Source organism: Cetorhinus maximus, chromosome 20 (genome assembly GCF_964194155.1).
Source record: "Cetorhinus maximus chromosome 20, sCetMax3.hap1.1, whole genome shotgun sequence".
NCBI classification, from domain to species: Eukaryota; Metazoa; Chordata; class Chondrichthyes; order Lamniformes; family Cetorhinidae; genus Cetorhinus; species Cetorhinus maximus.
The window spans coordinates 49,982,797-50,008,561 of record NC_135898.1 but is presented as its reverse complement, the minus strand read 5'-3'; the positions used below and the strand labels follow the sequence as shown (position 1 = coordinate 50,008,561).

General features: G+C 43.5%; 1 protein-coding gene across 1 annotated transcript; it reads left to right on the top strand.

Moving 5' to 3' along the window:
* The first annotated feature begins 405 nt into the window (after positions 1-405).
* Positions 406-24,779, top strand: kcnk18 (potassium channel, subfamily K, member 18). The gene is made up of 3 exons (XM_078565197.1): positions 406-697; positions 948-1,103; positions 23,928-24,779. The coding sequence occupies exons 1-3, from the start codon at positions 406-408 to the stop codon at positions 24,761-24,763; spliced, it is 1,284 nt and encodes a 427-aa protein (XP_078421323.1). The 3' UTR covers positions 24,764-24,779.
* The last annotated feature ends 986 nt before the right edge of the window (positions 24,780-25,765 follow it).

The window sequence follows — 25,765 nt, the reverse complement described above, 5'->3', positions numbered from 1 at the left end:
CTGCACAACTCGGAGTGAATATTACAGTAATGGCAGCTGCATTTTCCCTGTGTACTTACACAACATTTTGAAAACTGAAATGTATCATTTAGACAATGAATAATGCTACTCATAAACAGATTACCTAAAGTTTCAGAACATATGACGGCAGTGTGCCACTGACAATCACCTACAATACCTGGTGGCTGAAAGCTGGTATATAGGAGGGCGCTTCTGCAAATATTTCTCTTCACCAACCCACATTAAAGCTGCAAGAATCAATATTAACTTCTAGTAAATGTTGCTATCAAGGCTGTTAGTTCTCCCCTTGGGGAGTTGAAAACCCAGCTAATTTGCCAACTGCCTTAAGTCCTTCATGACCATACACTCGGTGGTTATTTTAAGTGAGGCACTCTATCTTGGGTAATGCGTTTAAAAGACAGAGCCACTGCTGCAGCTGACATTCCCATTACATCGCTTTCTGCAAATAAGATGTCTGCTCCGGAGCAAAATCCTGCTGCAAAATGCAAATTCTGCAGTTTCCGAGTTCTGAATGCCATTTTGCCTCATTTATTCCTGGTCTTCCTCCTGGTAATGTATGCTGTTTTCGGGGCATTTCTGTTTCAGCAGCTGGAAAGGAAAAATGAATCGGCAGAGAACTATGACAAATTTTTGAATGAGCTATGGGAAATTGCCAACGAAACTCACGTTAAAGAAGGTATGCGGAATTTATCTTAGGCTAACTTTTCTTTTAATTGTTCAGGTAATTGCTTCAGTTTCTATAATTAATATCTACCATGAATCCTTCCTTAAAATTCACATCTATCCTAAATAAAATATGATAAATGCATGAATTATTACAAGCAGTATCATTCCCTCCCTTAAAAATGAATTTTTAAAAATTCAAATAGAGCTCTTAGTAGCTTTGCCAGTTATACCAGGATATTAATGTATATAATTACTTGTAGGAATTGAAACCGCAGCTGGACAAAAATACTTTAAAGATCAAATAAGGAAAAAACTGACGGATTTCCAAAGTTATTGGTCCAACCTTCAAGAAAATAAAACTCAATGGAACTTTCTTGGTTCTCTGTTTTTCTGTTGCACCGTGTTCACAACTGTGGGTAAGTCACCTGCCTGTAAAATGATAATACAAATTAACATGCAACTTTCACAGGGAATGTTATTAACTTGATTCTATTTTAATTTGCAAAAAAGTCAGTGGATTAGTTTTACACCAGTTTCCCAGCTAACTTTGTGTTGATTTCCAGCTGATTGTACTTGCTCACGTCTTTATTCAAGCAACCAATATTTCACTTGCCCAAGGTGGTTCTATAATTAAAATATTTATTTTCTTCCTTTCTACACGATCACAGTTTTGCACTTGCAGCCTTTATGGGTTGTGCTGATATCAGGCCCGAGAAAAAAAAGCTTTGCATCTTTTTGAACAACCAGCACAGGGATGTTATCAGCTTGATAGTACATTTTTATGCATGTAAACAAAATTAAACATCTCAAAAGTAACCCAGGGAATTGTTCAGAGTCATCAGTGATTTTTGGAGAAAACAAGCAGTATGGAAGGGAAACTGAATAGGGAGGGGTGGAGTTAGGATGATGTACATGTTTTTAAAACTGGAAGAATAGAAAATCAATGGCAATTTTGTTTTGCATTCTTATCAACCCCATTTATTCTTAGCTTAATCCATCAGTAACTGTAGGCTGGAAATTGTTGTTGGCAGTGATGTTGTACAAAAGCTTAGAATGTTAGTACCAAGTTAATCTTTCTGTTATTTTAGTGGAATGGGTTAGCAATAATAGCAAAGAGAGGACTTTGGTACAAATGATTGCATGATAAATTTGCTGACAGTGATTTCTATTCTGAGTTGAATTGCCTATTCAAGCTGTCCTGGTGGCTTATTTGCTAAATGCTCAATATATCATTCATATATATATATATATATATATATATATATATATATATATGTAACCATGCAGCTCAATAGTTCCCAGAGTCAATGCTGGTTAATGCTGGGTTAGTTCAGGTGGCTAAAATAGGCATAGGTAAACCTAGACTATCGAGAGTAAACATCAGTTAGAATTCCTGCTCCTGTTAGCTATCCAGTGATCCTTGCTAAAAAGTGTGCAGAGCTTCTGAAAATTGATAGGATTAACACAAGCTGCAATTGAATATTCTGCTAACATTTACTGTGTAGGCTCATAATATGAAGAACAGTTATTTGAATCAGCTACTGAGGGCATTCGATACACATGCAAATGTACTCAAATAAGAAAAAATGCCTGCAGGAAAAGAGGGGAGAATACAGTATATTATTTAAATCACTTTATCAAAACCACTTCACCGGAAAACTTTCTGAAATACACTGATCCTGCACAGAGCTCCCAGCGCCAGTGAAGTGTATCAGAATGTAAAGGATTTGCAACACATGATTTTCAATTCATTTGGACCAGAAACACACATTTGAAAAATCATTCCTCGCTTGTTCACAATTATATGGAGTTCATTCTGCTGGAAGAATGGGCAATAAACTGTTTTTATATACATATTTGTCAGTCGCGGATATGCGTGTGCATGTATGTGTCAGTGTGTGTGTGTGAGCCTGTGTGTGTGTCAGTGCATGTATTTGTGTGTGTGAGTGTAAAAGTGCATGTGTCTGTCAGTGTGTGTGTGTGTGTCTGTGCATGTGTGTATGTGTATCAGTGTGTGTGTATGTCAGTGTGTGTGTGTATGTCTGTGTGTGTGTGTGTAAGTGCCTGTGTGTGTCAGTGTATGTATGTGTGTGTGCACATGTGCATGTCTGAGTGTGTGTCTGTGTGTGCATGTGTGTGTTTGTGTGTGTGTCAGTGTGTGAGTGTGCATTCGTTCAATTCTCACTGCGTAGTGATTTCTTACAAAAAGTAATTTTTCAGGGGATTAAAATCTTTTTCATGCCTATCTTTTGAACTACACAATTATATTCATGGGAACACTGCAGCTACAAAATCAGTCAGTGCTGATATGAATTCAAACTCATTTTGGAAGTCAGATCACAAACAAGCATAAAAAGTACACACTTGCTGTTGTTTGATGGGCTGATGACTTACGTGACAGCCAGCCAGACGCGCTTTCAAATGGCCGACATTGTCCAGACAAAACCTAGAGAATTGCCCCGGACACCCCTTTTGGGTGGGCAGCTCATTGCAGCTCTGTTCCTGAATAGGTTAAAATAGGACAGGTCCACTTCCAACACTTTTCAAATGGCAAGTCTGCTGACTGCCTCAGAGTTAAAATTCACTGTTATGTGTTTGGACCCTGAAACAAGACTGAGATCCATGTTATGACAAAGAGGCATGAGTGCCGCCAACCTAACGAAACAGGCGCTTTGCCAGAAATAGTTGGTTTGCACCAAAATAAAAATAAAACAACATAAAATTGTCACCATCCTCCCTAAGACAAATAAAAATGTAAGACAATACACTTTTCGTACATCTCAGAACTGATCTATAAGGAAATAGTTTAATAAACTCAAAAAGAGAAAAGAATGAATACTATAATCTTATGTTCTGCGAAAATCCTCCAGCTCCAGTATACCCTTGAATCAATCATCTTGTTAATTTTGAGTTACTGTCAGTGATTCAAAATTAGCCAGCCAGTGACCTTTATGTAAATAGCTTGATTTAGGAGCAAGACTATCATTAAATAGAACAGATGTCTGTGACAAAAATGTAATAATTTTGCAGGAGGTCATTACTGATTGTATTATACGGTATAATTTGTTGATATGGGGTTGTAAGAAATGCAGGAAAAGGGCAATTTAAATGAAGTCACATTTGCAACAGCAGCAATAGTACAAACTAATATGGCACAGGTAGGTAAGATAGTAACCATGATGTGATAATATTGTTATCTGATGTATAGATTTTGATTTATTTTGGACACAATTTTGAAGAAACCTCCCAGGTTTCAATTAACTTTTCTGAACCTACATCTCTCAAGATGCACCTCATTCCTACATAAATACATGCTGTACTTAAGTCAACAACTGATGAAGCTGATGAACATACTTTCCCAACATAACTAAGCTTTGTATACTCTAAAGCCTATTGGGCAGAGCATTTTCTTCATTATGAATAAAAAGCAGTGGCTGTAAACTTATCACACTTTATTTCGATTTTTAAGATTTAGAATTATTATGATGCCCTCAAGAGTTTCATTATCATGTTTATTGTTTTTTTTAAAAAAAATGATATGTTTGCTCTGATGATAGCCACCTCAAAAATTATTAAACAAAAATTTCTGACCAACGTGTGACTTGTCTTTAAGGGAGTAGAAACTAACTGAGTCTCGAGGGAGCTAAGCTGGTTCCAAAATGATGCACCTGGTGAGGAAGATTCAGAACTAGGTGAACCTTCTGTGGCAGTCTTAGGGTGGGATTTTCCCATCCGCGCTCCAAGTGTGGTAGTGGGCAGGAAAAGCGGCGTTTTTTTCCCGCCCCGCGTAGTGGCGTGTTTCGTGCCATATTGTCCGCTCCCTGCCTCATTAATTATGCATCAGCAGGAAATGCGTCATATCGTATCTCTGATTCACCCACCCCACCTGACCTCCGCGGATCATCGCTCCGGGCACCATATTTAAACCATACCTGCACACGGCCTTCTCATATGTCTCCAGCCCGGGACTGCTCCACGGAAGACATGAATCCCAATGGAAAGAAACATGCCGTGCCGTCTCGCTGGGCCACCTGCTGGCCACTATCATGGCCTGTTGGGATGTCCTTCACCCCTGTCTTGGCCAGAGGAGATCCCCCAAACACACCATTCCAGCTTGGGAGGCATTAGCCATGGCGGTCAGCGCTAACGCCACACAGAAGAGATCAGCCATCCAGTGCAGGAAGATGCATGAATGATCTCATCCATTCCACTAGGGTAAGTCAACCATCTCATCTCAACTCTCACACTCAAGCCCAACAGACATTCGCAGGATGAAACTCCACAGGGATTTCACACACTGCCAGCTCAATGGCCGTCACCACTTACTCTCTCAAATACATCTTCACAATTTGATCTGGGCTCATATCCTACATCCTCATCCCATGCACGGCTTCACTCACCACCCACACAAGGCAGGCATCCTTGTCATATGCCTTGGCATGTGTCCTGCTCACACTCTTCATTTGTCCTTATGAAGTACAATCTTGCATACAGTAGGAAGGGGAGGTCCTAGGGGGTTGAGTGACCGAAATTAAGGCCCTTACTCCTTATGAAGAGTGTGCCGTCACAGTGGCTGGAGAGGACTGGGACCGTCCATGTGGCGACGGTGAGGTCGGCGGCGCACACCCAAGTGAGGACCCTGTGCTAGCTCATCCCTCAGACAATGCTGCTGTGAGTGCATTGTCATGTCTTTAAGCTTTCTGCCATGCACTAATTATCTCTACTTTCTTTCATAGGCACTTTTGGAAAGGCCCCCAGGGCATCAGGAAGCCAGGGTCCCACCTCCAGCCCTGAGGACAGCTCAGATGAGGAACCAGAGGATAGCACCATAGAAAACCCGTCACAGTACTCACCAGTGCAGAGACACGCTTCAGTGGGACCCCGTGCTATAGCAACCTAGGGTCACTATCTGGTGAACACAGTACATAATCTGGTCCACAGCAGGCGGAGGCAGGGACACCCAAGGGTGCCAGGGCTCAGAGCACCGCTGGAGACCAGGATTCTGCTGAGTCTGAGTCAGGTGACAAGCCTCTGGAATCAGTCCTAACTCAGTTGGTGGGGCTGCAGCGGCGGTCAGGGGAACATCAGGGGTCAGTTGCTTTCCACAGATTGCAATGTACAATGGACCAGTCCGTCCACACTCATTCTGAGGTTATAGCTTGCCAGCGCACCGAGGTCAACACTGGTAGGATGGCAGCTGCCATGGAGATCTTGGTCCAGAATATAGCACCTGTGCTGCTGTGGGGGTTGCACTCCATTGCTATAGGCATTGGTGGCATCCAGCAGTGGCTACACGAGAAGGGGGCCAGGGCAGCTCGATCTCACTGCAACTGCCCATTCCCCTCGAGGGGTCAGCCAGGGTCCCTCAGGCACCCATAGGGAGGAGGACCAGCAGCTGGACACCCTGGGGCCATCCGCCTAGGCGACTTCAGCAGTGTCAGCTGATCCCAATCCCCTCTCCTGTGTCTCCATCACCTCCAGCTCCACAGGCCAAGGAGGGTGCACCTGCCCCATAGCAGGACACCCGAGTCAGGCCGAGGCCCTCCAGGTCTTGGCCCTCCAGAGGGTGCACACCGAAGTCATCACAGACAGCAGGGCGTAGCAGTGAGCAGGCTGCCTCCACCTCCACTGTGGATGTCTGGAAAGCACCAAGATGTAGCAGTAGGGTTAGAAAGATGAAGAAATATTAGGAGCACAAAGGTGTTCACCACATGTATATACTTCTGACCACTGTAAATAGAAAGGCACCCATTTCACATCTCTTATGTATGCCTCCTCTTTCTGCCATTCTGTGTTGTATTCAATCAAGTGTAACACCATGGTGCCTCTTTTCCACTTACAGCAGATGCCACTATGATGTGCCACTGTTCGATGTTGTCTGCATCCATGTCTCCAAAGTGTGTCCATTCTCAGATTATTTCTGAAAACAGCAATGCATCACTGTCAATGTAAAGTGTTCTTGTGTAAGGCATCGCATTCACCTGCTTTGCTGGGTCAAGTCATCTTCATTCTTGGCTGTGTAAGATTGAGGCTGAAGTGTTCACCCGATTCATCTGCATTCTTGAAAGGTGAAGGTGCACTGTAGAAGGGTAGATGTGCAAATGCCTGGAGAAGGGGAACAGTTCTGGACTCACTGTCATTTGGCAGGGTTTTCATTCCATGAGCCCATTCTAAGAGTTTGTGCGCTCTCCTTTCTGCCTTGTGCTTTGCAGACTCTCTGAGTGTACCTCTGCTAAGCTCATCAATAAATGTGTGAACCTTCCCACCTCGATGTGCTGGAGATCTGCCCATCGTTGCCACATTATTGTCTGGCGCTCGAGAAACATTGAGCGTTTCCCAGCTTGTGGTTGTCTGTATCGCAGCCACAAGAGTCATGTCACAATGTACAAGTGCATCACTGGACAAGCGTTTGTCTTAGCTTTCCCTCACCTAAACACTTGCCGGGGTCAGCGATGATCAATTCAAGTGGTAATGTGTTGCATTCAATGGAGCCTTTGAAAATGTTCTGGATGCATATATGTTAGCTTGCTGGGGAGATCATGCTGAGCAATGGGCTCGGAGTGAAGATGTAAAGAACACGATGTGTGTTCTTTCTAATCAGCAAGGTGTCACCTTGAAGGCTCGATGTGTGATAACACTTTTGACATTGCAAGGGCTAGGGCTGGCCATTAGGGGAGACTGTTTGTGTGAAAGAGGAGGGATTTGGATGTATGCCAGGCAAGCTTGTGAACCTGGTCATCCTGAGATGCTCCACCCACATCGAAAGGCCTGGCTAAATGCAGGTCTGCATCCCTAACTGAGAGTGCTGATAATGAATGTGATGGATATAAATATGGGACAGAGGACTGAGTGATCACAAAATACAGTAACGCCTGTGTAATGTCCTCGGCTGCCTTGGCACAAGTGCCAACTATTAGCATCACCATCGAGGTTTCACAGACTGCGTTGTTCTGTGGTAGGAGATGGATATTATTGAGGACCTTTGACAGACTGAAACTATGAGTCCACTGATCTCTGTGGAAGAGTGCCTGCCTCTTGTAGGCTGATGTCACGACTGGATCCTGGATCAATGCTTGGAGACAGCATCTTCTGATGTATGATGCTGGTACAGCCTCCTCTAAGCAATGTCACTTGCTCCTGAAGCTTCATTCTTCAAAGGATCAGGACAATGGTGAGCCTAATGTGTAACTACCCACTCGCAGATTAATGTAGATGGTTGAAATGAGAGGGATGGAAATGTTAGTGTTCATGTTGACCCATGATGGAGGGAACTTGTACCAGAGGAAACTCAAAACTACTCGTTTCTCCTTATGGAATCTAGTGGCTATGAGGGCCTCACATGCACACTTGCCTCATCTGGCCAGTGCTATGGCCTCTTCCCCTGCAGCATCCTCTTCCTCAACCTCATTGCCCCCATCCCTTTTGATGCCCTCCTCATCGGAGGAGGTGTGCATCTCCTCCATGTGTGCATCTGGCAAGTCCTCCCCCCTTTGCAGCGCCAGGTTGTGTAGGGTGCAGCAAGCCACAATAATGCGTGAGACCCTCTGTGGACTGTACTGGAGCGCTCCACTAGATCTGTCAAGGCATTGGAATCACATCTTCAAGATGGCAATGCTCTGCTCCACCAATGTTCATGTGGTGGAACGAGCATCGTTGTACCTTCTCTCATCTGGACTTTGTGGTCGCCGCATGGGCATCATCAGCCACGTTCTTTGTGGGCACCCTTTGTCATCGGCGACCCAACCTTGGATCCTGAGTGGTCCCTCGAAGATGTCCGGGATCTGTGATCTACTCAAAATGTATGATTTGTGACATCTTCCTAGGTATCTTGTTTCTTGTGGTCACAGTCCAGCTGCACATTGAGCGAGTCCTTTCTGGTTTATGTATGCCAGTCTTCCCCTCCCCACTCGATCCCTTGCCCTGCAGCCCTCCCTTTGACTCTGCCCAGTTTCCCCCTCCCCACATTGAGCCCTTGCCCTGCAGCACATTACAAGCCTCTGTCGCTGCTGCCTTGCCACTGCTGTGGTAGGTAAAGCCCTGTCTGTGAAAGCCCCCTGAAAGCGAAGTGATGCTACCTGCCAAGCATGGCGCTGAGTCCGAGGTGCCATGAGCGCTGTGCTATGCAAGGTCGGCAAACAAACCTCAAAGTCACCAGCGAAGTGCAGGTCTCCAGGTTCATGTCGTTTATCTGGTTGTGAAACATGTCGGTCTAATTAGATGCTGATGCGCCCTGTTGGTCCAGTATTGGGGGGGGGGGGTTGGTGATTCTAGTGAGCAGCCATTATAATGAGTATTCATTATATTCAAATATATTAATATGACGTTCCTAACATGGCGTGGCGGGAAATGCGCACGCCCACTGAAATCTGGAGCAGGCGATCGCAACCTGTTTCCCCTCCGACATAAAATTGGTTTTTTTGCTCTGGAGACATATTCCGCTCCCAATTGTAGCAGGCGTGGAGTGGGCGGGAATGGAAAATCCCAACCTTACTTCATACTTACTTCATACATAAAGAGGTCTGTTGTACTCTTGGGTACAACTGATGCGTGATCAGTCAGTCTGGTTCACTCAGGTAACCTGAAGAGAAGATTTGTCACTGGAATTCTTCCCACCCAGTTTCACATAATCCTGAAATCCCTACCAGGTAGGAAGGTCCTGCCTGAAAAGTTATGGGAAACTTTCTAGTGCTATGCATTGGAAACTTAAACAGTTTTAGCTGGTTAAACTCAAGTACACTTGGGGTATTGGTTCTGTCAAACTGCACTAAAGCTCCTCGGACACATATATAAATGGTCTATTTTTATAGGGAGAGAAGTTATTAGACAAGCAGAAAGTTTACATGTATATATTTTCAGTAACTTGTTATGAACACATTTGTCTTGAACTCCTCATAAAATTTTATTAGAGCATTTAACACATTTAAAGTTGCAAAGAGAGAAATTTCAGGTGAATAAGTGTTTGTACCTATTATTCCATAGCAGAATGCAAGGTTATAATCTAAATGTGCCAAAGCATAACAGATTCGGCATAGTGGGATCAACATATACTATGTTTCTGTATTTAACTGTGAGCTGTTTGGAAAGCTGCCTGTGTCACTCACACTTATGTTACTAAATGTATTTGCCTGTGTTATTGACCAAGGAACTTAAAACACCCTACAGCTGTTATCTATTGTCCAGCATAGAAGCTTTAATTAGTTCAGATGATGTCACTCAGTCACTGGAATCCTATATATTCTAGTAAAAACCTAATGCATTTCAGTAATTTGTAATATGTATGTTATGTTCAATATTTAATGTTGTTGTTCAGGCACAACAGGTCAGTTGGTGAAGGCATAGGCAAATTATGTTCATATTCTGATCTCATAAGAGGAACAATTGGCTTCAGTGCCTCCAGGCTAGAAAGAGAGGGAAAAAATCAATTAAGGTTCATGCTCCCGATCACTACCCATTGGCCTTTATTGAAGTTGCAGACAGGGTTAGCCTCAGTTTTGATGCTCTTCACCTTGCATTTATTATGCAATGATTTTTATAATAATAAACAAAATTGGAGTGATCAAAAATTGAAATCATTGGTAAGCCATGTGTAATTAGTCAGCAAGATGTGCAATCTGTGAAACAGGACAAATTTTTGAGTAATGCAATGAGTTTGTAAAATCACATTTTATGGCAATCATTTCTCAGCTTTGAGGTTCAAATAGCTCGTAAGAGCATAAGAAAGCATAGGAGTGGTGAGTTGGCTCATCAGATCTGCTCCTCCCCTGGGCCATATTTAATATAAATATCCTCTGATTGCCAAAGCAATAAAGCAAAGACCATGAATATTTATCCATCCTACATTCCATTATAAATGCAGGATGCATTCACTTGTTTGATCAGATCAGTTCACCACTGTGAGTTCTAGACTGTACTACCATCTTTAGTTGAGAATATTCAGTTTTTTATCTGAAACATTTAATTGAAAAAAGGACATTACTGAACAGTAACACAAACAACTATCTTCGTTTTCCTTACATCATTATATTCAGGACAGGGATCAATGTTGTTAACTTTGCGCAGATCTCACACTCTCTGTGTTTTTGTCATATTTTTCTTCTATGTCTCTTTACTTTTAGCATCTCCTCTTTTAATAATTGCATTTTCCTGTTATAGTCGCATTCTTCCTATTGAAGGATTGACTTTAACAATTTTTTATAGCTCAGTCGAAATTTTCCTTCCTGTCGCATGGGCCTTGGTGTCCTTCTGTTCTCTCTGTTCCCTATATTTATTCTCTACACTATCCCACTCGCCCTGTTCCTGGAGACACTTTTATTTCCATCTTGTCATTTCACCTTGATCTTTCTCTGTTCCTGCTTTGCCTGTCTCCAATGTTTCCCTGTTTTTCAACTGGCCTTAGAATCTTACATATTATCTCCCAGTAGGCTTCCCAGAAAAATGGGGAATGGCAGCCTTGTGGTCATGTTACTAGGCTAGTAATCAAAAAACATGAGTTCAAATCCCACCACAGGAGCTATGGAATTTAAATGCAATCAAATTTACAAAATCTGGAATAAAAAGCTCACATTAATAAGGGTGACTATGTAATTGCAGGTGACTGCTGTAAAAACCCATTTGATTCACTAATACCCTGTAGGGAAGGAATTGTGCTGTCCTCATTCAGTCTGGCATACATGTGACTCTACTTGGACCAGGCTTGTCCAACACACGGCCCACAGGCCACATCAAAGCCCCTCTATGCGGCCCCCGGAGCCAGTTTTCAAAATTCCGGTCAAGCAGGTGAGTTTCAATGGGATATTCTGCACAGAGCTGCTCCTCCAATCGGAGACCGTTTCTGTCCTACATTTGATGCTGATAGGCTCAAGTGAGCATCAGGCCCAGGGAGGGCAAGATCACATCAGGCCCGGGGAGGGTGAGATTGCGCAGGCCCAGGGAGGGTGAAGATTTGGGGGCCTGGAGAGTTGACGATGCCGTGGTGAGTTTGTGGGAGTGTGTGATAGTGAATGACTGAGTGTGTGTGTGTGGAGGGGAGTGCGAGAGACTGAGTGAAGAGTGTCAGTGAGTGCAGGACACTGAGTGAATATGTGGGGGTGAGTGTGAGACACTGAGTGACTGTGTGTGTGGGGCGGGGGCAAGTGCGAGTGAGTGACTGAGTATGTAGAGGAGTGTGTGAGAGACTGAGTGTGTGGGGGTGAATGTGAGGCACTGAGTCAGTGTGTGGCTGGTGAGTGCCAGAGACTGACTGAGTGAGTGGTGGTGAGTGCAAGACAGAGTGAGTGAGTGAGTGGGGGCTGAGTGCGAGACACTAAGTGAGTGAGTGGGGGCTGAGTGCGAGACACTGAGTGAGTGAGTGGGGGTGAGCGCGAGACACTGAGTGAGTGAGTGGGGTTGAGTGCGTGACACTGAGTGAGTGAGTGGGGGCTGAGTGCAAGACACTGAGTGAATGAGTGGGGGTGAGTGCGAGACACTGAGTGAGTGAGTGGGGGTGAGTGCGAGACACTGAGTGAGTGAGTGTGAGTGAGTGCGAGACACTGAGTGCATGAGTGGGGGCTGAGTGCGAGACACTGAGTGGAGCTGAATGCAAGATACTGAGTGAGCGAGTGAGTGTGGGTGAGTGCAAGACACTGAGTGAGTGTGGGTGTAAGTACAAGAGACTCTGAGTGTGCGGATGAGTGCGAGACAGTGACTGTATTGTGTGTGGCAGGGGGAGTGTGAGAGACTGAGTGACTGTGTGTGGCGGGGGGAGTGTGAGAGACTGAGTGACTGTGTGTGGTGGGGGGAGTGAGAGACTGAGTGACTGTGTGTGGCAGGGGGAGTGTGAGAGACTGAGTGACTGTGTGTGGTGGGGGGAGTGAGAGACTGAGTGACTGTGTGTGGCAGGGGGAGTGTGAGAGACTGAGTGACTGTGTGTGGTGGGGGGAGTGAGAGACTGAGTGACTGTGTGTGGCGGGGGGAGTGTGAGAGACAGAGGTACTGTGTGTGGCAGGGGGAGTGTGAGAGACAGAGTGACTGTGTGTGGCAGGGGGAGTGTGAGAGACAGAGTGACTGTGTGTGGCGGGGGGTGGAGTGCGAGTTTGCCTTACGCCCAGTCTCAGGTTTCGCACTCACTCTCACCACCACACACCAACACATATACGCGCAGTCACTCACAGTGGGTGAGGGTGAGTGAGAACCCTGAGACTGGGAGTGAGCCGGACACACACATTCTGACCCTCTCACACTCTGGTCATTTTTATTAATTACTTTTTTTTAATTTAACAATTCATTGCTATGATATTGCTGTACTTTTGCTCAGCAATCGTTTCTTTACTTAAGACCTCAACTTCTTTTTGAAATTGAGTTTATTGTTGTGCCAAACCTCATCTTTCGGAAATTTGCTGATCGGCCCCTTGAGTGAGAAAAATGCGCAAATGTGGCCCCTCCCCCCACCAAGCAAGAAGTTTTGACAAGCCTGATCTAGACTCACAGAAATGTTGGTTCTGCAATGGTCCAGCAAGCCACCCAGTTGTATTCAAGAAGACAGCTCATTGTCACCTTCTCAAGGGGACATACGAATGTGCAATAAATGATGTCCATACCACCACATCCTGTGAATGAATAAAAAAGTAACTGGATGACAAAAGTAAATGAAAAAAAAAGAGTATTATAGAAGCATTGTGGCATTTTAAGTATTTCATTATAAATGAAACTAACAAGATGAGTACTGGAGTATCTTTCTAGAACATCATTTACCTAAGTGAGTAATGGGGTCAGTCCTAATAAGTTAGTTGGCCATTGGACAACAAGGATTTCCAAATCAGCCAGGGAGGAATGGCTAAAAACATTGCTGAATTCTTCAAAAATAAGTTTTTTAAACCCTGAATTTTCATGGAGTCCTCCAATATCATGCCAGTCAAAACAGTTTTCCAGGGGGTCCAATCTCCAGCTGTAGGACTCCTGCAGAAATGCCAGGTGTAGATATGGGACAGTATTTTCAGGTTGTTGGGCAGGCGTAGAGGGTGGCCACCTGTTATTGGCCCCCGACCACGATTTCATGATTTCATGCTGGCTCGCCAATTAATGGCCAATTAATGGCCAATTAACGGCCAATTAACGGCCAGCCAGCATGAAAGGCACGCTTGAAATGCTCAGCGCTGCTGGGGTGGGGGTGGGAGGAGGGCGAGCACTGAAGGCAGTGCGGGCGGGGGGGAGCGCACAATGAAAGCTCCCTGAAGGCAGAGAGCTGCCTCAGGGAGCCGAAGAATTTTAACATCAAAAATAAAGATTTTGAAAATCAGAAAAAAATGTCCCCACGTAGGACTTGCTCACAGGAACATAAACATAATAAAAATGTCAAAACATTTCTATCTTTTAAAAAAAAAAATGTAATTCATTTACAGGATGTGGGCTTCGCTGGCTGGGCCAGCATTTATTGCCCATCCCTAGTTACCCTTGAGAAGGTGGTGATGAGCTGCCTTCTTGAGCCGCTGTAGTCAATGTGGTGTAGGTACACCCACTGTGCTAATAGGAAGGGAGTTCCAGGGTTTTGACCCAGCGACAGTGAAGGAACGGTGATATATTTCCAAGTCAGGATGGTGAGTGATTGGAGGGAAACTTCTAGGTGGTGGTGTTCCCATGTGTCTGCTGCCCTTGTCCTTCTAGATGGTAGTGGTCGTGGGTTTTTTTTTATTCGTTCATGGATGTGGGCATTGCTGGCTAGGCCAGCATTTATTGCCAATCCCTAATTGCCCTGTTGAACCACATTGCTATGAGTCTGCAGTCATATGTAGGCCCAATCAGGTAAGAGCAGCTAATCTCCTTCCCTACAGGACATTAGTGAACCAGATGGGTTGTATGACAATCAACAATGGTTTTGTGGTCATCAGCAGACTTTTAATTCCAGATTTTTATTGAATTCAAATTTCACCATCTGCCATGGTGGGATTCGAACCCAGGTCCCCAGAGAATTACCCTGGGTCTTCTGGAATACTAGATGCTGTTGAAGGAGCATTGACGGATTCCTGCAGTGCATCTTGTAGATGGTGCACACTGCTGCTACCATGCGTTAGTGGTGGAGGGAGTGAATGTTTGTGGATGTGGTGCCAATCAAGCAGGCTGCTTTGTCTTAGATGGTGTCGAGCTTCTTGAGTGTTGTGGGAGCTGCACTCATCCAGGCCAGTGGAGAGTATTCCATTACACTCCTGACTTGTGCCTTGTAGATGGTGGACAGGCTTTGAGGAGTCAGGAGGTGAGTTACTCGTCACACGATTCCTAGCCTCTGACCTGCTCTTGTAGCCATAGTATTTACATGGCTAGTCCAGTTCAGTTTCTGGTCAATGGTAACCCCCAGGATGTTGATATTGGGGGCTTCAGTGGTGGTAATGCCATTGAAATTCAAGGGATGATGGTTAGATTATCTCTTGTTGGAGATGGTCATTGCCTAACACTTGTGTGGCGGGAATGTTACTTGTCACTTGTCAGCCCAAGCCTGGATATTGTCCAGGTCTTGCTGCATTTGGACATGGACCTCTTCAACATCTGAGGAGTTGCAAATGGTGCTGAACATTGTGCAATCATCAGCAAACATCCCCACTTCTGACCTTATGATGGAAGGAAGGTCATTGATGAAGCAGCTGAAGATGGTTGGGCTGAGGACACTACCCTGAGGAACTCCTGCACTGATGTTCTGGAACTGAGATGGCAGGGTAGATGGTGAGAAAATGATTCCCCTGGCTGGGGAATCTAGAACATGGGGCCACAGCCTTAGAAAAAGGGGTTGGCCACTTAGGACTGAGATGAGGAGAATTTTTTTTACTCAAAGCGTTGTGAATCTTTGGAATTCTTTACCCCAGGGAGCTGTGAATGCTCAGTCATTGAGCGTATCCAAGATGGAAGTTGATAGATTTTTGGATAATAAGAAGAGAATTAAGGGATATAGGGGTAGTGCGGGCAGTGTGCACATCCTCTAATACTGACACATTTCCTTCTTTCTTACAGGGCAAGCTCACTCACAATAACAGGCACAGACAGACACATGAAGAGGGCTACTCTTCATCCATGTGCTGTCCACATTTGGAGAACAGGTTAAGGACCTTGGCAGCAGGAGTCATGTCAGGAGCATGGCAACTGGCAAGGCTGATGGACAAGTCCTGCAGAGTTTTGAACCATCTTTCTCTCCTTCCCCACTCACTTAGATTTAACCTTTATGCATTATGCATGACAAATTGCTGCTGCATTGTCCCTGCCTTGTTCCACGCAGTCTTCAGGGAGCAGAAGAAGAGGGCAGCATTGCCCTAAAGGAAGTATCACCCAATGTTAAGCTTCCTGACACTAGTTCAGAGAATGGCATTGCGCCTAGCTCAGAGAGTAGGCTAGAGGGGTCTGCACATGGAGATGCACCTAGCACTAGTGTGTAGGAGCAAGAGACGGCATAGAACAGCCCAGCATCAAATACCGTGGGAACACTAGAATAACCAAGCACATCGGACAGTCACTAGGGATTTACACAAGGGTAATTTGTAGATGGGTATCAATCTTGAAACCATTTGGCAAATGAAGAATGGAGTCTTTTGAAGTACTGAAGTAAAATAGTCTGTTTTGTTCATCAATGTCTTGTTCACCCAGAACCATTGTTACTGCATGTCTTTTATTGTATTGGCTGTCCAGGCAGGTGCCTGGGTTCCTTATAGGAACCATTAGGTAATTGCTGAGGGGTTGGCTCTTGGCCCCAGCAGTCAGTCTGCCACTAATGGTTTGTTTGAAACAGAGAGGATATTGAGGATGGGCAAAGTAAAAAAGCATTATGACTACTGTTAAAAGATTAGGCACAGCCCTGGTTGACTCTCCGCCTGTGCTCATAAATAAGTTGAACATTGAGCGAATGGAAACCCTTCCTACTGAAATATAGAGGTGGTTTATGATGGGGAGCACAAAGAGTTATTTATGCACATTCAACCTATAGTGCCCTGCCCTTGGAGCAACTCTGCAATGTGGGCAAATCCCAGTGCAATTCCTTCTTGTTTGTGGGGGAAGGTAATGAACTATTGCCACAAACATTGCATCAGTGACCTGCAGTATCACTGAGTTAACAGCAAACTGACTGCTGTTGCTGCTGTCCTCAGATATAATATGGAAAAAACCAGTGACAGACAAACTGAGAGTCAAAGTAGCTTTAACCACCACAGGCAGCACAATGCAATGCACGCCCTACTGTTAGCTTCCAATTCTAACTCCAAAAAGTGGGGCAGGTCTGTGGTGTCTCCTGGTTGAAATGCAGCCACCTTACACTTTACTCATCTGAGATTCAGGTGTGATACTCTGTTCCTGAAACCCAGCTATTATAATGCCTCCTGTGCCCTTAACTCCTCTACGCTATTCTTACAGGCTATGTAGATCTTTCCTGCCTTTCTGACTGCTGCCCCTTTTCTTGTTTTTTTTTCCACAGAATCACAGAATTGTTACGGTGTAGGAGGAGGCCATTCGGCCCATCGTGTCTGCACAGGCTCTCTGAGCATTTTAACTTAGTGACAATCTCCTGCCTTTTCCTCATAACCCTGCACATTGTTTCTATTTAAATAATCATCCAATGCCTTCCTGAATGCCTCATTTGAACCTGCCTCCATCACACTTTCAGGCAGTGCATTCCAAACCCTAACTACTCGCTGTGTGAAAAAGTTTTTTTCTCACCTCGCATTTGCTTCTTTTGCAAAACACCTTAAAACTGTGCCTTCTGGTTCTCCATCCGTTTACGAGTGGAAACAGTTTCTCCCTATCTACTCTGTCCAGGCCCCCTCATTATTTTGAAAACTTCTATCAAGTCTGCTCTTAGCCTTCTCCTCTCCAAGGAAAACAGTCCCAACTTCTCCAATCTTTCCTCATAACTGAAGTGTCTCATCCCTGAAATCATTCTCGTAAACCTCTTCTGCACTCTCTCCAATGCGTTCACATCCTTCCTATAATGTGGCACCCAGAAATGTACACAATACTCCAGCTGAGGTCTAACCAGTGTTTTATATAAATTCATCATAACCTCCCTGCTCTTGCACTCTATGCCCCTATTGGTGAAGCCTGGAATACTGTATGCTTTAGAAACAGCTCTCCCTACCTGCCCTGCCACCTTTAATGACTTATATACATATACACTCAGGTCGCTCTGCTTCTGCACACTTTAGAATAATATCCTTTATTTTATATTTCTCTCCATGTTCTTTATACCATTGGGCAGGATTCTTAGTTCAACACAGAAACAAAAATAAAAATACCTGGAAAAACTCAGCAGGTCTGACAGCATCTGCGGAGAGGAGTAAGGTGAAACTCTTCTATTTTGCCTTAGTTCTGATGAAGAGTCATACGGACTTGAAACGTTAACTGTGTTCCTCTCCGCAGATGCTGTCAGACCTGCCGAGATTTTCCAGGTATTTTTATTTTTGTTTTTGTTTTGGATTTCCAGCATCCGCAGTTTTTTGCTTTTATCTTAGGATTTTTAGCTCGGTGGGTGGCCGCGCACCCGACCCGACCGAGCGTGAAATGACACACGATGACATCAGCCAAGCGTGCTGACATCACGCGCAGTTGCGCGGTACTTCAGTCGCTGACAATTAAAAGGCCTATTAAGGCCATTAAGTCAGCAATTGTGCTGGATTTTTCGCTGCTTGTTCAACCTAACAGTTGATGGGCAGGTGAAAAGGCCAAGCGGCCTTTGCATTTTTTTGGAAACCTCATCCATGGGCAGGAGGAGGTTTTCAAAATCAAATACAAATGAAATAAAAACTTTACTTTTTAATTAAAAACATATCCCTGCTCATGTGACAGAGTCACATGAAAGGACATGTTTCATTAATATTTTGTGCTGTTTAATAATTTTTTCAATATATTCCTCATCTCCCTGAGGCAGCTCTGTGCCTCAGAGAGATTATTCTGTGCTCTTTTGCGTGCATGCATGAATTGCATGCTAGGCCTGCTTGCCCTCTTCCCCCCGCCCGCACAGGCAGCGCTCAGCGCTGATGCTCGCCTATCATGCTGGGCGGGCCTTAATTGGCCCTCCCAGGTAAAATCATGGAGCGCTGCCGATCGTGGGCAGCGGTCAACTTCCCGACCGCCCCCATCCACCCCTGCTGATCCCGCACGCCAAGTGCAAAATTCTGCCCAAAGCGCATCACCTCACTCTTCTCCACATTGAACTTCATCTGCCTCCTATCTGCCCACTCCATCAATGTGTCAATGTCCTTTTGAAGTTCTACACTGTCCTCCTCACAGTCTACAGTTCTCCCAAGTTTTGTGTCATCCGCAAACTTTGAAATTGTCCCCTGCACACCAAGATCGAGATCATTTATATATATCAGGAAAAGCAAAGGCCCCAATACCAACCCCTGGGGAACTCCACCACAAACCTTCTTCCAGCCCAGAAAATACCCATTAGCCATTACTCTCTGTTTTCTATCCCTCAGCCAATTTTGTATCCCTGTTGCTACTGTCCCTTATATTCCATGACCTATAACTTTCCTCACAAGTCTGTTGTGTGGCACTGTATCAAATGCCTTTTGAAAGTCCATATACACCATATAATGGCCTTGCCCTCATCAACCATCTTTGTTACCTCTTCAAAAAACACCAGCACATTAGTTAGACATGATTTTCTTTTAACAAATTCATGCTGACTCTTCCGAATCAATCCAAATTTTTCCATGTGACTATTAATTCTATCCCGAATAATTGTTTCTAGAATTTTCCCCACCACCAAAGTTAAACTGACTGGTCTATAATTGCATGGCAGATCTTTACAGCCTTTTTTTGAACAAGGGCATAACTTTTCCCAGTCCTCCGGCACCTCCCCCGAATCCAGGGAACATTGAAAGATCATTGCCAGTGCCTCTGCAATTTCCACCCTCGCTTCCTTCAATATTCTTGGATGCATCTCATTCAGTCTCGGTGCCTTATCAACTCTAAGTACTGACAGCTTATCCAATATCTCCTCTGTATCAATTTTAAACCCTTCTAGTGGTTGAGCTTCTTCCTCTGTCACCATGGCCTGGGCAGCATCTACCTCATAGGTAAAGACAGATGCAAAGTATTCATTTAACACCTCAGCCATACCTCTTGCCTCTATGTGTAAAGCCCCTTTTTGGTCCCTAATCGGCCCTACTCCTCCGTTTACCACTCTTCTACTATTGATGTGCTTATAGAATACTTTGGGATTTCCTTTTATGTTAGCTGTCAGTCTTTTTTCATAATCCCTCTTTGTTCATGGATGTGGGTGTCTCTGGCTAGGCCAGCATTTGACTGATGTCTCCAGTGTTCAATAAAAGTAAGCATCCTTTAAATATGATGGAAATGTCTTGTGTTTGAATCAGTCCCCTTTTGTTAAATTGGTCTCCGTGCCACCTGTAACATCACTTTCCTAACCCACACAGCAAACCATGACATGAAAAATTGGCAAACAGCTTTTACAAGTAGCATTTCCAGGGATTCTCACCTCCATAGTTAGTCTCCAGTTAGTCATTTTGGGCCAGGTTTTGTCAAGTGTTTGTGAAATACCTTTGCAGAGTGAGTTTGCCATTATTGAGTGTTTCCTAGATCAGAATCAGCTGTAGAATGAGTTCCAGCAACAGTGTATTTCCCTTTTAAGAGGTGAAGGCTGGCTTCAACTGGTGTTAGTATCTCACAATTTTGGGTTCCTTACAGAGGTATGCAGCTACTTAAAAGTGCAGCTCACATTGGCTGCATGCTACAATCATGCTCAATAACAGGCATCACAAACTGACGTGCTGTCTGCATCTGCAGCAACAGGTGTGGGTTAATCCCACATTGCGATTCCCAGCTTTTCCAGGAGCTATTGAATTTAATCCTGCATTTCTACCAAAGCTGCCCCACCCACAAAACTATCCATGAGCCCACAATGAGGATGGTGCGTTTCCACTGATTTTGGCTGTTCAATGATGGTCTTCAAAGTGGGCTGATTGTTTTTAGGTGCGCAGGCACTATCAGGCACATTTTTAAAGTTTTCACATATAAAAATATAATAATTTACTCAGAAACTGACTACTGAACACCAGTGAAACAACTGGCTGGTTCAGTATTGTATTTCTAAGTCATTTTCAGTGATTCAAGTGGCTCACAGGTGCAAGATTAGACACTTAGTAAAAACATTTCGTTTTTTCTGATATGCCCATTTTTAGTTGTATTAATAAACTGTAGCAGTTTACTACTCTTAAATATATCAAAGAATATTTTTACTGCAAAGAAAAATAAATGATTATATTCTATTACACTGCGCTAGTTCAAGCTTTTATATTTGTCATTATGCCAATGAATTTTAGCAGAAAGTAGGGGCTGAATTTTACGCCGGCAGGATTTTATGGTCCCGCCGAAGCCAATGGACTTTTGAATGGCCTGCCCCATTTTACAGCCCCGCCCCCATCGTGATAGGGCCATGAAATTCCACCCTTGAGCTGCAACCTAACCAGCACAACTTCAAGCACACTTTGTAACTAATTACCTGATCATGCCCAAAGCATGATCTCCAAAACATTTTACTGATCTTCTATCTAACTGGCTCTCATCATACGTTATAAAGAAGGAACTTTCGCAATGCCAGTTTTCATTTCCTAGAAGCTGCCACTATTGCCTATGGAACCATTTCCCATCATTGCATATTCCCAGTGGAAAGCTGCATTCAAAGAAAGTGCGAACCAGAGAAAAAATTATCTCCGTTCCCAGCTTCCTGCTGGGAGCACAGAATCTCGGAGTTAGCTTGTTTTCTAGGTTCAATGGCAGTGTAGATGGGAAGCAGAAAGTGGCAAAGGGACATCAATAGATTAAGTGAGTGGTAGATTGAGTTCGGTAAGGGCAAGTGTGAGGTCATCTACTTTGGATCCTGGAAGTATAGATCAAACTGTTTTATAAATAATGGAAAGTTAGGAAGTGTGGAGGGGGCAGGGAAATTAGGGATCCATGTAAAGTGGTTGTTAAAAATTAATGGATAGTAATAAAAAATAATATAAAAGGCTAATGGAACGTCAGCCTTTATCTCAAGTGAACTGGAATGCAAAGGGATTCGAGTATTGCTACATTTATATAAAACTCTGGTTAGACCAAATTTGGAGTACTGCATTCAGTTCAGGGCATCAGCCCTCAGGAGGGATGTATCTATCGACTGTGGAGGAGGTGAACCACAGATTCGCCAGAATGATAACTTGGTTTTAAGGATTAAATTGTGAGGACAGGTTGCATCAACTAGAGGTTATTCTATTGCCTATTAAAGATTAAGGTTGACCTAAGTTATTTAAGATGATTAAAGGATTTGATTGAGCAGATAGAGATAAATCATTTCCTCTGGTGGGGAAGTCCAGCATGAGGGGCATAATATTAAAATTAAAGCTCGACCATTCAGGTCAATGTCAAGTAGCACGTCTTCACACAAAGAGTAGTGGAAATCTGGAACTCTCCCCTAAAAAGCTGTTGAGATTAAGTCAACTGAAAATTTCAAAACTGAAATTGATAGATCATCCCCCCTCTCTCAATTGTTTAACTATCCTGTCACTACCTATGTTTATAAAATACTTTTGCATTCCCTTTATGTTATCTGCTAATCTATTCTCATAAGATATGTGCTTATTAAACAAATTAAGTCACAATTTCTTCCTTAGTTGTATAATATAAGGCCCTGCCCTGGAATTATTGGCAGGAATTCATTCATCTTACAGGTCACAAGAATACAGAATAAGTGATATTGGGAGTATCACACCATAATATGAAATAAATCTCTTTCAGAAGCTAAGGTTCAGAGGCAGTGTCAGTGGATGGAAGCTCAACTTTACATTTGACTCAGATCTCATACCTGAGCGTTACACTTGGCTCAAAAGCAAATGCTGCAGATGCTGGAATTCTGAAATAAAAACAGGAAATGCTGGAAATACTTGGCAGGTTTTGCAGTATCTTTGCAGACAGAAACAGAGTTAATAGACGGAATTTTGAGGCCTTCCAAGAACTGGACAAGAGGCGGGCAGGGTCTGAAATGACCAGTGCCAGCTGGCGTCCTGATTTTCTGATCCCTCCCCTGGCACTGGCCATTTTTGTTAAGGCAGGTTTGGGATTGGCAGGGTTGCCCGCCCCACGAGGTGGATAGCCGATTAGGTTTGTTAAGAGCCTCGTTAAGCAAAGTTAAAGGACGCCGGTTGTGGATTTTCCAGTCGACCTCCAGTTTCCCGACATGACAGGGGTACATGGAGTATACACCCATATCCAGATGGGCCCAGAGGTCCTCACTACTTGCCTGGGCACAGGTGCAGCCACATGTCATCCTGTAAAGGGACTTCCTCTGCAGTGGAGACATGGTTGTTTTTTCTGTTTTTTATTTAAAACTTATGGAGTTGCTGAGGGGGTGCTTCTGTGTTAAAGTGTCTCATGGGTTACTTACCTTCCATTGCAGCCTGCTGCTCCTCTCAAGCTGGAACGCTTCTGTTTGGCCCTCCAACATTGAGAGTCTGTCACTGACTCTTGATTGGACAGGGAACACATCTCCCTTCCAAGTACGGAGGTGTTTCCATGAAAGTCCCAAAGAGTGACTGTTACCTTCCAGGGGCAGGCTCAGGACTCAGAAACAGGCCCAACCACTGTTTCTCGCCCCAATGTGAAAATCCAGCCCAATATTTTAGATCATTAACTTTCATCAGAACTGGAAGAGAAGGGGCAGTGGAAACCCAGATGGAAGGTCATTGACCATCAGTTTTAACATTGGTGACCAAATGGGAACACAAATAAAAGAGTGTCTAAAGTAATATGGATAATATTAGGATGCAATGTAACTTCAGGCAATAAATCTGCTTTGGCTGATATCATATACTTAACTCCAAAACTGAAGTTCATCTCTGTTTTCACTAATAGTCTAAGAAGATGCAAAAGCAGCATTTGATTTGCCTGTCAATTTGGTAGACTTGGTTGCATTCAGAAAGACATGAGCTTTCAAACTCAGGCAACTTCACCATATACTCTTTCTAAAGGCATTTCTGATTGTGCTAGAAATACCAGCCAAAGGGAATTTACATGAACACATTGTCATTGATGTTCTACATAGCAATTCCAGCAATTCAGCATCCAAATATGTGCCTTTACCATTTATAATTGGAAGGATGAAATCTACAGGCTATCAGATTCCAGAAGACACATAATAGAAAATAGTACAAGAAATGTATAAACCTGGTAGTCTGAGAAACTGCTGGTAGGTATTGCACATTATTCTTACTGTTGTGCTTTCTTTTTAATTTTAGGTTATGGTCATATCTCTCCTTTAACAGTAGGAGGAAAAATTGCCTGCATGTTCTACGCAACATTTGGCATCCCCATTATGCTATTAGTCATCACAGATGTTGGAGACAAGCTGGCAGCTTTACTTTCCAAAGTTTACAATCACATAAGGAAGCGGACAAGAAATAATCTTACTCCACCACCCTCAGCAACCCCCTCAAGATGGTCTTCATTCAAACAGAGCTTCTCAAAATCAGAAGTAAAACCCACAACAAGGTCTATCTCCTTTAAAGGTGGCTCACATGTGATCATAACACCAATGAGCATAAGAAACGTGTTGAACACTCAGTCTTCAGTTAAAAAGAAATCCGAACTATTGAGAAAAACTGAAATATTCGAAAAATTAATTGTTCAGGAAAACTTTAATCAGAAGCCTTTCCAGTTTTTCAAAAGAGATCGAAGTAAGTCATGTCCCCAGCTGGATCTAAAGCCGGTTGAAGATGACCATTTTTTTCCACGACTGGGACAAGAACTTGAAAAATTTGATGTGCCTATCATCATTATCATAGGTGTTATTATTGCATACCTTCTTTTTGGTGCAGGTATACTTTCAATTTGGGAAAAGTGGAAATATCTTGATTCCTTTTATTTCTATTTTATCACAATTACCACCATTGGCTTTGGAGACTTTGTCCCTGAGCATCCTAATTTTTTCATGATAATGTCTATTTTAATTATTACTGGTATGGCAATCATGTCTATGGCATTTAAGTTAACCCAAAACAGGATAGCCTGTTGCTACCAAGAAGTAAGTATATGGATGAATGGTGGGAAGAAGAGGAAGTTTAAAATCATTTGAAGTCCAAGGCAAGCAATTCCTCTGTGTTGTGAGGGATAATAAAATTGAGTTCCATTAATTATTTTGAATTGTTTATAAGGTTAAATAATGATTGACTAAACCTGTACAATTTAGGGTTGGAGTGTTGAACAAACATGTATCAGCAAGATATACCAGTAGGATGTATCAATGTGTACATTAAGTTAAAAAAAGTACTTAAGATTATGGAGTTAAACAAAGTTTCTTACTATTAATGTACGTTAGCAAAGAAACCTCAGTGAAATGAGATCTCCTTATAAATAAATGGATATTGCAAACATATTTTTATTATAATTGTTATTTTTATTATGGTATCAAATTTGAACAATGCACTTTTCTTGTCAACAGCTATGAATTATGTTTTGTAATTTATGCATTATGTATGACAATCTTGTATGTAGTAATTTAATGGAGATGTCCAGAATAACAAGTAAAATGTTTACCTTTTAAAGAAATCAATTCTTGGGGTATGGGTGTCACTAGCAATTCCCCGAAATTGATTGGCCATCCCTTAGTTCTCTTCAGGAGGTGGTGGTGAGCTGCCTTCTTGAATGGGTGCAATCTATGTGAAGTGAAGTTGGAGTTGCTTCAGGCAGGTTCAGGAGAGGGGAGATCCTGAGTTCCCCTGAGAAGACCAATCTAGCACTTCCAATAGTCTCTTAAGCAAATGCTGTCACCTTAAATAGAAAATAATGCTCACTTGATCTTCAGGGGTCCAGATGCCAACCTCCAATCAGGATCCAAAGGTATGGCCCATTACCACCATTTTTTCCATGAGGCACACCTGGTGAGATCAGGTACACCTGTGTTAATGCTATGCTGAGTCCTCACTAAAGGCAAAGACACCCGGTGAGGAAGGGGGTCGGGAAGGAGGAGGACCTCCTCATGAACCTGCCCCTGGGCCTGGCCAGGTTGACCATTAACAAGTCCAGGCAGCGGGCGATCAAGGGGGGAGTCCCGCCCGATTGTTTGTCCCTCTTCCGC

Bases quoted from the DNA above. Each gene is read 5' to 3' on its own strand.
- kcnk18 (XM_078565197.1), top strand. From the start codon at position 406: ATGCGTTTAAAAGACAGAGCCACTGCTGCAGCTGACATTCCCATTACA. The intron at 698-947 runs GTATGCGGAATT...AATTACTTGTAG, and splicing joins CGAAACTCACGTTAAAGAAG to GAATTGAAACCGCAGCTGGA. The intron at 1,104-23,927 runs GTAAGTCACCTG...TTTTAATTTTAG, and splicing joins CACCGTGTTCACAACTGTGG to GTTATGGTCATATCTCTCCT.